The sequence below is a fragment of the Neltuma alba genome, unplaced genomic scaffold (genome assembly GCF_004799145.2).
Source record: "Neltuma alba isolate B1F8T4 unplaced genomic scaffold, ASM479914v2 tig00012822_pilon, whole genome shotgun sequence".
NCBI classification, from domain to species: Eukaryota; Viridiplantae; Streptophyta; class Magnoliopsida; order Fabales; family Fabaceae; genus Neltuma; species Neltuma alba.
In genome coordinates this window covers 22,178-34,877 of record NW_021637214.1, presented here as the reverse complement: position 1 = coordinate 34,877, position 12,700 = coordinate 22,178, and the positions used below count along the sequence as shown (strand labels likewise).

At 35.9% G+C, this 12,700-nt stretch overlaps 2 protein-coding genes across 3 annotated transcripts; one reads left to right on the top strand and one right to left on the bottom strand.

The window, feature by feature from the left end:
• Window positions 1-3,056: 3,056 nt before the first annotated feature.
• On the top strand, window positions 3,057-6,888 carry LOC114731330 (adenylyl-sulfate kinase 3-like). The gene is made up of 7 exons (XM_028918470.1): window positions 3,057-3,241; window positions 3,910-4,050; window positions 5,450-5,599; window positions 5,703-5,821; window positions 5,962-6,046; window positions 6,179-6,225; window positions 6,693-6,888. Exons 1-7 carry the CDS (start codon window positions 3,088-3,090, stop codon window positions 6,789-6,791), a joined length of 795 nt encoding a protein of 264 aa, XP_028774303.1. The 5' UTR covers window positions 3,057-3,087; the 3' UTR covers window positions 6,792-6,888.
• Window positions 6,889-8,957: 2,069 nt separating this feature from the next.
• On the bottom strand, window positions 8,958-11,666 carry LOC114731331 (uncharacterized). Of its 2 annotated transcripts, none has more exons than XM_028918471.1 (4): window positions 11,343-11,666; window positions 10,491-10,634; window positions 9,494-9,583; window positions 8,958-9,398 (listed from the first exon to the last, which is right to left on the bottom strand). In XM_028918471.1, exons 1-4 carry the CDS (start codon window positions 11,568-11,570, stop codon window positions 9,177-9,179), a joined length of 684 nt encoding a protein of 227 aa, XP_028774304.1. In that variant the 5' UTR covers window positions 11,571-11,666; the 3' UTR covers window positions 8,958-9,176. The 2 variants fall into 2 exon arrangements, with proteins under 2 accessions (XP_028774304.1, XP_028774306.1); XM_028918473.1 differs by having other exon boundaries at window positions 9,494-9,564; window positions 10,487-10,634; window positions 11,343-11,662.
• Between the last annotated feature and the right edge of the window lie 1,034 nt (window positions 11,667-12,700).

Below are 12,700 nucleotides of genomic sequence, written 5' to 3'. Positions count from 1 at the left end.
GGGTAGAGAGGAGGGTGGGAGAGGAAAACGAAAATAAACTCTTTCTATCATTTGGCTAGAAATTTTGGAAGAGAGGTAATATCTCCCTTCCCTCCTTCCCCTACTCTCATTTGGCTTCCCTTCAAATTAAGGGTATGTTTGGCTCAATGAAAGGAAGGGGAGGGAGGGATTTTAATGGAGGAAGGGGAGGGGAGGAGAGTGGAAGGATTTTAATATTATCTTGTTTGGATTTATAAAAAAAGAGGGGAGGGGAGGGAAAAAATTTTAATATGGATAATTTTGCTCTTATTTTATTAAGGTGTGGGTATAATGGTCACAACATGACAAAATATAGACATAATGGTTACAACATGACAAAATATGGATATAATGGTCATAATATGACAAAATATTGCCCTTTCCCTCCAAATCCTCCCAATTTTGTAGGGGAGGTTAGGGAGGGAGGGGAGGGGAAATTTTAAAAAAATTTCCCTCCCCTCCTAAAATTTGTGTGTTGCCAAACAAGGGAAAATGATTAAAATCCCTCCCCTTCCCTTCCCTCCCTCCCAAATCCCTCATACCAACACACCCTAAGAGTTTTTGGAGGGAAGCTAAATATATTGACTATTTTATTCTAATGATTTACTCTTCTGAGTCTAAATATAAAATTTTTGCACTAATATATATAAGGGTTTTATATTTAGGATCAGAGGAGTATGTAATATTCTAATAATGTTCTTAGAGATTAAAAAGAGAAAATCAAATCCAACCATTCCCTTTGATACCCATCCGTTATTGGCCTGTCATAACCTTCACTTACAACCCCCTTCCTCCACATTTTGCTTAGATGTTTGGTTGTTTTCAGATGTTCAATTAAAACACTATAATTGATTTGAAAAGATTTCTGGATGCTTTGATAAAAAGTTTTAAAAAATGACTACATTGATAAAGAAAATGTTAATCTTTATAGATTTGTTTTTTTTAAGGAAGATGAGAACAAAATGAAGGCAGCGGAAGCTTTAGAAATTTAAAAATATTAATGTATCAATTTTTTATACACATCCTGACAATATTAATATATCACTGTATCAATATCTTAATACACATATTATTAACATGACAGAATGAATTTTCATTGAATTATGTAATTTGAATTAAAATGTACATTAATTAATATAATATATAAATTAATATGTAAAAATAAAATGATAAATTAATTATTACTATTCCTCTCCTTTCTCTCTTGAATTAAATAAGAGGTCATTAAATATTTTTTCCTCTCTTTTTTTTTAGTCAAATCAAATGAAGTAAGGTTAAAACCTCACCCATTCCTTCTACCCTATCCTTCTCTCCTTTCTCTCAAACCAAATAGGCTCATAAGTGGACTCACACGTTATTAATTGACAATAATTCCAAATCAATCAACTTGGTTGCATTATTTTATATCAATCAACCTAATTCTAAGTATAGCAATTTTAGGGGAAAATAAATAAAAGGCAAAAATATCTCTCACCCTTTTTTTTTTTTTTTAAAACCATACTCTCTTTAATCACACGTTTTTTTCCCTTCATGATGCACTCATAGTTTCCTCATACAAAACGAGTTATTAGAGTCCACTAGATAATAAATCTTTTTAAAATTTAAATTAATAACATATTTATTAATTTTAATTTTATGTTTTTGTCTTCATAGATTAATTATTTAACTTTTATCCCCGGTGCAATGAACAATGTAATAAACGTTGGCACAGAACTGCCAAGTTGTCGTGCTATCGGAGCCTTGAATGGACTGGCACCGGAATTGGGCGCATTATCGATTGAAAAGGACAATATACACGGATCATGCATTAAATATGCTACCTCCTATTTTTAATATATTCTTGATGTATGAAGTAGTTTTATATTTAATTTAATTTTAAATATAAAATTCTAATTGATTTTATTTTTTTACATTTATTAACTTTTTTCAAAGTAGTTCAGCTACACATATAAATGTTTAATCAAATAGTAATTCTAATTAATACATATAGTTAACAAAAATAAATTATTATAAATAATTAATTTAATAAACTTTTGAAAAAATGGCAAATAAAGATCCTCAACATGTGAAATTGCTATTTGGGACTTTCAATTTGGAAAATGGTAAACAAAAACCCGATCTCATATTGCAAATATAAAATTTTGGTAAAATGTCTGAAATCACAACTCAGGTATACTTCAAATGACAAGTTGATTATGGAAAATGACAAGTTCATTTTAACGAATGACAACTTCAGTACACCAAATCACAACTTAGCTGAGGAGCATTTCAGACATTTCACCAAAATTTCATATTTATAATATAAAACCGGATCGTTATTTGTTATTTTTCAAATTGAAAGTCCCAAATAGTAACTTTATGTATTGGGAGGTCTTTATTTATTATTTTCTCTCAACTTTTTAATCTAGTTAACTAACTAAATATATAGTGCGAGGGAATATAAAGTATTGTAAACTCCGTTGGTTTACCGAATTTTCTATTCTTCAGAAGTGAGGGGAAAATCCGGTAATAGTGATTCTGTGTGGGTCTGAGTCAAGACGCAATATCCATGTATCCCAAATTAATAAATTTCATGGTCAGATGAATACGAAGCCTAGTTGAGTACACGTGGCAAAAACCATTTGGGATTGATCTCCTAAAACTGTATAGTCGATCGAGAAGTGAATGTGATGAGCAAGGATCGCATTACAGATATCCTTTTGGTGACGTGAATGTCATTAATTTTCTCTCCTATAGTCCATCACTAATTAGCAAAAGATTAAAAAATTTCTGAATCAATCTTGGGACTCCAATTTTGAACCCAATCGCATGCCGACCAGGCGGCCTGAGCAGCTTCCATCTGTAACAGAAAACCGTTACACCGCCTTCACTTGGTCTTCTTCCTAAATTCTCTCCTTTCTTCAAATCTTCAGCGGCATCGCGATTTTACCACCGAATTGTTCTTCTTCGGTGAAGATGAGCACCATTCTAGCTCTCCGACCACTTTGTTATTGCGGATTATTACAGATAAATGGCGAATGTAGAACGTCTGTGACGTGCCCGCATTCTACGGCTGAGACGTTAGGGTTTATGAAGCTTTTTGGAATCAATGTGATCGGATTAGATCACAGTCGTAGAAGTTTGAGCATGTATGGTAACAGCGTGAGGTCAAACATCTTCAAGCCGATTAAAGCGGAGAATGACTCTGGCGCGTCTTTGGTTAATGATTGTGCTGAATATTCTGGTACTAACTTTTAGATACTTCTTTTCTGAAGTTGAACTTCTCTAACACCTGGATGCCTGCTTTTTCTGTGATGCTTTTCTTGTTCTTTACTGTTCTTCCCCTCTATGGGAAAGATAGCTGGCCAGTAATTTTTGAGTTAGAAATTTCAACCATATTTGTCATAACTTTAGCCGCGGTGTTTGCATGAGGTCAGCCACAATGGCAAAGAGTATTGACTCATGAGTGGTTCATAGGAAATTAAAAAAAAAAAAAAAGAAACACAGTAGCCTTCTCGTAATGTTGTTCCGATTAACGTCAAACAAAGACGGAAGACCTAATGCAAGGTGAAACTCGAGTTTAAAGATCAGGAAAAAGCTATCCAGGAAGATTCTCGAAGAAGCAAAGTAAATAAAGGCAACAGCAAGTGTTATATGGAATTTTGTTTCCATTTGTATTGTTTCCTTTTCTCGCTCATCTTGTTGCTCTCGAATGATCTGAGTCTTCTTCTAGTTATATCAAGAAGACTTTGTCTCTGATTTTTTGTCTTTTCAAATTGATACTGAGATTCGTTAGACTAATTTCTGGGCATCTGATAAACACTGCTCACTCGCCCTTGACTTCTCTATTAGCGATCAAATACATGACCGTAATTATTAGGGTTCTAATTCTACAAATTATTATCTACACAGGTAATAATATCGGCCAGATGTCAAATATAGGGAAATCGACAAACATTTTGTGGCATGGAACTCCAGTTCAGAAACATGATAGACAAAGGCTACTTCAGCAAAAAGGCTGTGTCATTTGGTTAACTGGTCTTAGTGGATCAGGTTTGTGAAATAAATTTAGTTGAGGGCTGGCGATCTCAATTTCCTGAGCACTTGAGCCAGTATTTAAATGATGTTTGGGTAAAAGATTTATAAGGAAAATTAAAAAGCTTCTTCTGTATATATAAGCGAATCAACACGATGATAACTTTTTCCATATTCAAAACCCGTATCTGTCATTTTAGTAGGTTTCCTAATGTTTGAGAAATGAAAACATCCACTCGCCAAACGCTATATCATTTAGAAACAAACTGAGATTCAGAATGGATGAAGTCCATCGATCTTAACCGGATCTAAAGGCACAACTTGTGTACAAGAAATAGGTTGTGGTTCCATTTTTTTCTCATTTCATATTCCTCAAGATTATAAAGTAGTTTAATTCATTTTGTTGTAATGGCGTCATGATTTTCGCATGTTGGCTATTGCTTTACATCTACGCATAGGAAGAAACAGGGACTATTTATTTTTGTCTTATGATCGCTCTTTATAACAGTTAATTTTATAAACTGAACTGGGTTCTTGTTTCCTCGTTACCGCACTTTTTGCCCGATAAAAAGGATGATGGAGCACACTAATTTCCCTCAACTGTCCAAGTAAATATTGATATTGTGTTGGACAGAGTACAGTCTTTGAGACTATTGTTTTATATGATGATGACAAATGCATATGGGCACAAGGGAAAGCACTTATCCAAGAAAATTTATAAACCCAGCAAAGGAAGTGATTGTATTATTTATCCATCAGTGGCCTGTTATATCTTTTATAGGTGGACTATATACTGACACTCAAAATACTAACAAATTTTACAGCTTTAATTGCCATTGTCCAAATTTCTAATTTCTGTCTGTCATTGTTCCAAACAAGACCTATGTTTCTGTTCAGGTTCAAAGTCAGTATGAGGTTGTCGAAATTAACAATCCAGGCGAATTTGTGTTTGCAATGTTTCAATTACAATGTTAAAGTATAATATCACGTGTATTACTGTCAGACCAAGCTTACTGTTGTTTTGAGGTATGTTAACCTATTCAACAGCTTGGCCTCTGAGCAGCTAACAGTATCTTTCTGTGTTGGCTAGAAAATTAAAATATAAAGATGTTTGAAATTGTTCTATGACATAATTTGAAGAAGTAAAAAGTTATTGAAGCATGAACTTTGCTGAAGCAGTTCTTTGGTATACTATCAGTAATGGTTGTCCTTGCTGTAGAATATATACAAATGATGAAGAAAATGAATACATGCTCTTTCATTTCTTCAGCTATGAGGATGCATATATAACACACCTGAATTGGCGAGAGGTGTAATTCTGTTTAATGATGCCTTTCCTGAGATATTTCTGTAACTTTCATTCTTCTATAAACCGTTATTCTCTCTTTAATTCATCAAACACAAACATTGATTTTAGGGAAAAGCACTCTAGCCTGTGTTTTGAGTCAAAATTTGCACTCCAGAGGAAAACTGGCTTATATCCTTGATGGGGATAATGTTCGGCATGGTCTAAACAAAGATCTTAGTTTTAGAGCTGAAGATCGTTCAGAAAACATACGAAGGATTGGTCAGTTACTTTATATATGCATCCATATATTTTGTGCTTGGCCCTTAAACTATTTCATTTTTATTTTTAAAATTTTCAGCCATCATGATTTAATAATTTTCAGGTGAGGTAGCAAAACTCCTTGCAGATGCTGGTGTTATTTGCATTACGAGTTTAATATCTCCGTACCGAAAGGATAGGGATGCTTGCCGAGCACTACTTTCGAAGGGAGATTTTATTGAGGTATATGCCTTTTTGTTTTGATAGTCAATAAAATAATAAACGCACGAAGCTTTGCATTTCTAACATGACGGGAAAAGCAAGATTGTTGAACAAGAGAAGATGTTCTTCATGCTTCTACCGACAATGTTCTTATGCTCTAGGTTTTCTTAGATGCGCCCCTAGACTTGTGTGAATCAAGGGACCCAAAGGGACTCTACAAGCTTGCCCGAGCTGGGAAGATAAAAGGTATTTTGGTGTTATGCATCCTTATGATTGTGTCATTTGGCCGTGTTAGCTCCAATAAAATGCGTTATTAGTTTTCTTTCTTCTGCATTTCTCTGCTTATTGAAGTTATAGAGTATCAGTTCTCATTTGCAGGTTTCACAGGAATAGACGATCCATATGAACCACCATCTAGTTGTGAGGTGCGTATTTGGTACAATGAGCATATGTCAGTTTTGTTCAAGAGAAATAATGAATAGATACTACAGTCCTAAAATTCAAAGATTATATTCTCTTAGCTTAGGGTCAGCTTTATTAAGGATGAGTGAGATGATAGATGGATACTATGAATATCCATAATTCAAAGATTTTGTTTTGTTTGCTCGGGTTTTAATTTTGACAAGAGAGTTACTGATTAGTCCTGGCTTTGGCGGAGTCTTTCATTCTGTAATTTCTTTTCCTTCTCTTGGGTGGTCTGATCTAAAATGCAAGGCAACAGGGCCCGAACTTAGTATCACATAAATTGTAAGCCTATTTTGCGTCTAGTTTTCTCTTGAAAAGTCTAAGCGTTCTTCTCTAGTTGAATTGCAGGTGTTTTGCTTTCTTCCCCTGTTTCATTCTTTCCTGTTTTCTTTATAAAAACTGAATGTATGTCTGCTCAATGTTGCAGATAGTATTACAGCAGAAAGGAAGTGACTGTGCTTCTCCGGGGGACATGGCAGAAAGAGTGATAGCATATTTGGAGGACAATGGTTACCTGCGGGCCTAAGGGGCCTTCCTTTCTTGTTTGTTACTGTCATAATATTTATTTGTAATATTGACTGCAGCAATAAAGCTAGCTGCAAGGAAATAACTGTTTCCCGCAAGTCTGCTTCTATTCATTACAAAGGATTGGTTTTCTGCGATTAGTTTATCCATAGAGGGATGAAGGGGTCGTACGCCAGGGATATTAATTAATTACTTCTCAAATACCGTGACGCGACCCTTGAATGACTCTCTAAAAGGTTGCGAACATATGATGTGGTTCGACGGGAGGCGTGACTTCAAATGTGTAGCACGACTTTAAATAAAGAATTCTGCATGATTTCTCTCTCTCCTGCTTTTAAAACTTCAATGTGTGGTCGCCTCTTTAAATAAAGCTCTTTCATGTATTGTATTATTATGGAACCTGATAACAACCACGAAGAACTTGTGTATAAATTTAGATGGTTGTCTTGTACCGTCCAAGCGAATATCCTAACGGATTGCTGAATGATTTATCTCATGTGTAACCACCTTCTGTGATGGATTGGCATCATAAACCTCAGGAGCAAAGCAAATTTCTATGTCGTCATGCTTTACCCTCCTTTCTTTCCATAACTACAGCAATTTATTCGAGTCCCCAGTTAATCAAACTGGAGACGAACGTAACCCGGTGAAAATGATACTTGATGATGAAGGAATAAAAAGAACACAATATGAATCTATATCAAAGATATCTCTGAGCGGAGTAATAAAATTCAGGGATGTCGATTCTCAAAATAACCCACTATTGGCTATTAAAAGGGAAAAAAGAGCCAATACACGAGTGACCCAAATTTGATTATGAAACCAGATGAAGGAGAGGTACAGGAGATCAGGAAGAGGCAAAGACCATCGCACCTCCTGGTCGAGAATGACTGATGGAGAAGAGGCAGAGCACAAATGTGATGCTGATGGATATGGCGGCGGAGCTCACAGCGTCGAAGGTGGAGGCAAAACGCCGCTCTTGCAGACCCCAAATGGTTCTCACAAAGTAACCAACGTAATGCACCATCACTGCCAACACATGCGCCATCTTTCTCCCACTCTCACTAAATGCTGAGGACACTTGAGTGTAGGTGAATAAAAATAAGGGCCCTCCCATGCTTGCTTTTGGCTGCTTCTAACTCGAGAATTATTGTTGCTCAGTGTCCTCCCCAATAAAGATAGATTAGGTTGCTTCCGCGATGCTTCCTCTTTTCTATCTTATTCCAACGTCAAATTCGAAATGCAGTTACCGCCCCTTCACGTTCTCCACCTAAGACATATGCTGCATTTACCCGAATAGAAGCTGCATTTTAGTCATTGCGTCTGCTTGACACCTAACAACGGATGCCTCTCATCCAAATTCCAGTGAAAAAAAAAATGTTTTCCCAATACATTGCAATTAATTAATTAATTCAGTTTGGTCATAGAAAATATTACAGGTACTTTGCATTAAATTTGTACATAATTCAACTTTCTATTTTATATTAGCCACCTGGTGAACCTAAGCATCACCGTATTATTTGACATTAGAGCAGTCGACTAGTAATTTAGCTGGTAATGTACTTAAAAGTTGAAATTCCTCTCGGACCCGCCAAAATATGGATAATCAAAATTTCACAGCTTATAAAGAAAATTAATCATTGATTCCATAGCATATATCAATTTTCAATTTAGTCTTAATTTTTTTGGTAAAAAAAAATTTAAGTGAATTAGGTTCTAAAAGCTCATTATGATTAAGATATGTCTCCAGACTCATAAAGCACTTACAGAGATACTTACAAATCATCCATCAACTAGATTTTCATATCTGTAGCGAGATTTAAACTTATGACTTTGTGAGTTATAAGTCAACTCCTTGCAAACTGGAACAATTCTTGTTAGTAATTTAGTTTTAGTTAGTTTAAGAAGTTTTCATCCCGCTTCATACTCTTTGCATCGTTATCCAAGTTAATCCTCCTAGCTTTACATAAAGTTGAAAAGAGATCCCCAAACTAAATACTACTGTGTCACAAGAGCGACTCCGCAACATTTTTAGTGATGCGGCAAGCGCTCATCCTCAGAGGCGGACCCCTGTGCTGATGTGCAGCTTTGCGGGCTTACAATGCGAAAACAAACCTAATGGGTTCCCGGGAAGATAGTTCCCAATTCAAACAGAGAGTACCCTCATCCAATTAAATTTTCAGCTAGAAAGAATTTATAATTTTTTGCAACAATTTTATTACGTCCCTCATTTAATTCCTTTGATACAACGTCCCTCGTTTAATTTCATTAGCTTCAACACATCACTAATTTGAACCATTCCAATTCTTTATCCTTCTATTTCACTTGTAATACATTAGCTCCAACACGGAAGGAATTAGCACCGAAGATCTCCTCTAAGCCATTGTCAGTGTTTATACCCAAGCTGCATGTCCCGGGCCATGGAAGGTAACCATCTCTCTCCCCTAACCTTTTTCAAATTTTCAACTCTTTCCTTTTCTCTCTGGGCGGCAGCTTTTGCTGCCGCATCTCTAGCTTCTAGTCTAGCCAAAGCCTTCTGATATGCATCTTCTGCTGAAGCCATAATATCTCTCCCATTGACAGCAACAGAGCGAACCTGCCGTTTAAACTGTCGAAACAACATGTAATCATTAAGAAAATTGCTATGCATAACTAAGACACAATAAGGACTAGGATATAGATTCTAGAGATAGAGTGAAAGACCTTCTTTGATTTCTCATCAATATCCTCTCCAGGAAGTATTCTAGGTCTTTTTCTTGGTGGCTCGGGCTCATCTGCAGGCATATACACAACCTTCACCCACATATACAAATGTAACCTGGTGATATCTCGGGCAAGATATTAGAAGTACATAATATTTTAACATTTCTGTAAGTTTCTGGTTAATCAGGAGAAAAGAAAAGCAGAATCTTATTTAGATCATTAGAGTACTTGAATGGCATCAGCTGGCAAGAATGTCAAAATCAATCTGGCAGCAATCCGGATTTCGTTTTTAATTCCTCAAATTAATAATTACAAGAGAACTTCCTGCAACTACCATTTTTTTAAAAAATATTTTATTCAGCTTCAATAGCTTTTCTATAGACACTTCGCAAGTAGCATGAACTTAATGAATATAGAACGCAAGCATATGGCCACATCGATAACCTGCCTGGCCGGACCTAGTATTATAAGGGAGACCGCAAGCATGCTGTTCTGAAGCTAGTGACTTGCACAACATTCCCTTATGGGGCCGAGTAGGGTAAACATTATAGTCATGTATTATTACAAAGTAATGCAAAATTGGTAATGAAGAAAATCTTCAATTTTTCATATTTTAAGAAAAATAGAATGAACAGAGGAAAGAGAGATGTAGGCAGATCCAGGTTATAGTCATTAGTGTTTATAATGGAAGCCCTTTTGACAGCAGTATGCTATCAGCCACTGCTTTAACTGAGAGCTGCTACTGCATATCTCAGAAATGTGACAAGGACGCAAAATAACAATTTACAAAGAACCTTTTTCTTTATAAATTTTCATTAACCACAAACAGGTGAGCACCGCCAATAGCATTAGATAAAGCCCTAATATTAGTATGTTACCAAAATAGAACCATCCTAACTCTCCCAACCCAAAATCAACCATTTGTATCAAGACATGGTGATTATCTCAGTGCTTGACTTTAAAAAGCCAGAAGTGGCTGCAAAAATTGCTTACCTACATGATCAAACACTATTCCTGGCTGAGCATGTTTGAATAGGCGAACGCCACCTTCTTGGATCTTGGGATCCTCATCCAGGATGGGCATAGGCTCTTTTACAATCTCTAATGTGTTTTCTATGATGTCATCCAAAAGCCTTTGTGCCTGTCCAGAGCATCAAGAACTATTAATCATTGTGACAAGGCAAGGAGGAAGTTCGCATAGCAGATACAGAACCTAACTATCAGCAAGAAATCGGAAAATGAGGGACAAAAGGTAGAGGAGCAAAATAAGCTAAACGGAAGAAGAATTCTAGCTTTTCTTCCCCCCCCCCGGGGGGTGATAAGAATTCTAGCTTTTTATATAAAGACCCACAATACGTAAGTGATATGAATTCCATTACTACATATTGTTCCAGAGAAAAGATGAATTAGGTGATCTAAAAATCACTAAACTATACAAACAGCATGAATCTTCCTATATCCATAGTTGACTAGATGACATTGAGATTGGCTAAAAATAAATTTCCAAGATCGACGAGACAAATCCATTAATGAACAACAGTCTAGAGCAGACTTGCCGCACATTGTTCTTGATGTGCAGATATAAGTATAAACCAATCACCATAAACTAAATTTCACATAACAACAGTGAGCTCGAATAACCAACTAACCTACATTCTACAGACTAAGGGGACAACTAATCAGCCAAAAGGGAAAAGGTCCAATTCGTGTGTGATTTTTTATATACCTTTTGATTTGAAACTTAATCACTTCGAGCTTGTTTTAGCGTTAACAATGGTCCACTATCAACATCAACCAAACAGGTACAGATACCAATAAGCAGAAAATAGGAAGCATAGAGAACACTGACCTTGACTTGGTAGTGCTTCATCTGCTGGGTTTTGGGTTTCCGCTGTCCATCGTCGTCGTCATCACTGGGTTTGGCTCGCGACTTTTCCTTGGAGGCAGAGGAAGAGCCATTCATGAAAGAAGAGATGTAGCTGGTAGTTCCGGCGACGGATTCGATGGCAGCCCTCCACCTGGCATCTCCATCTTCCTCCCCACTGCTGCTGTCGTAGCCATTACCGGGTTCCCCCATTAAAATCTCTGCTTTTTATGTAACTATTTCAAGATTTCAATTCCACCTTCAGTGTCAGCCATAAACCCCTCAGTTAGGATTCTGTTTGGCAACTTTGTATTTTGATTCAAAATTCACTTGCAATTGAAAGATGAGGTGGTGGCACAACGTTTCTGAAACTCAAGAAAAAGGCGTGTATTTTTAGGGCTACGACTCTATGGGCCCAATACTTTTTCCATTCTGTGAATGAGACCATTCTTCTGTTTGTTACGATTCTGGGCCTCATATATCTCATTTGAGTCCAGGCCCAAATACCCATATAGATACAATTTCAGCAACTATAATCCTGAGTTTTTTAATAGAAAAACACAATTCTTGTAAAACAAAAAAAAAAAGGTTCTGACTGTTTTCCCCCTAAAAAAAGTGACAGGAACGACCCGCCGGAGGGAGAACACATGGTGTTGACGGTTGACTCATGTTTCAAGCATATCTTTTGTTCATTCTTTTTTTAATACAAAGCATATCTTTTTTTTCTAAATGCAGTTATCTTTACGTGAGAGGTAATTCAGTTCAAATTACTATCCAGCATTAAATATGAACACTTCTTTATATGAAAATTTAAATTTTGATTTGTCACATTATGAGGACCCAATCTCCTCTACTAGATTTAAGCTCCATTGGTCACAAAGCATATTTTTTGAATACTGGAAAAGGGCATATCTTTTGCTTTGGCCAAAGGGAGAAAATTTTCCTCAAGTTATATTTATAAATTCACATTGACTTTTTTTCTTTTTAAAACGAAAGTTGAAAAAGTTAGATTGTAGAGTTTCATAGTTAGGGAGTGTTTGGATGACACCCCAAACCATGGTTTGGGGACCCAAACCATGGTTTGGAGATTAAGTCACCCAAACACCCACCCAAAAACCAAAACCATGGTTTTGGGTCAAAACCATGGTTTTGGCTCCAAAACCATGGTTTTGAAAAAAGCAAAATTTTTTTGCTTTTGGAGAAAAAAGGGAGAGTGTGAGAGCCTATAGGATATATATCTTGTTATATTTTTTATAAACATATTTAATATTATATTTTATAAATATATATACATATTAATTATTTATTAATTATATTATCTTATGTATTATTAATTATGTTGG

Bases quoted from the DNA above. Each gene is read 5' to 3' on its own strand.
- LOC114731331 (XM_028918471.1), bottom strand. From the start codon at position 11,570: ATGGGGGAACCCGGTAATGGCTACGACAGCAGCAGTGGGGAGGAAGAT. The intron at 10,635-11,342 runs GTCAGTGTTCTC...TGCTCTGGACAG, and splicing joins TGAAGCACTACCAAGTCAAG to GCACAAAGGCTTTTGGATGA. The intron at 9,399-9,493 runs GTCTTTCACTCT...TTGTTTCGACAG, and splicing joins TTGATGAGAAATCAAAGAAG to TTTAAACGGCAGGTTCGCTC.
- LOC114731330 (XM_028918470.1), top strand. From the start codon at position 3,088: ATGAAGCTTTTTGGAATCAATGTGATCGGATTAGATCACAGTCGTAGA. The intron at 3,242-3,909 runs GTACTAACTTTT...TTATCTACACAG, and splicing joins TGATTGTGCTGAATATTCTG to GTAATAATATCGGCCAGATG. The intron at 5,822-5,961 runs GTATATGCCTTT...CTTATGCTCTAG, and splicing joins CGAAGGGAGATTTTATTGAG to GTTTTCTTAGATGCGCCCCT.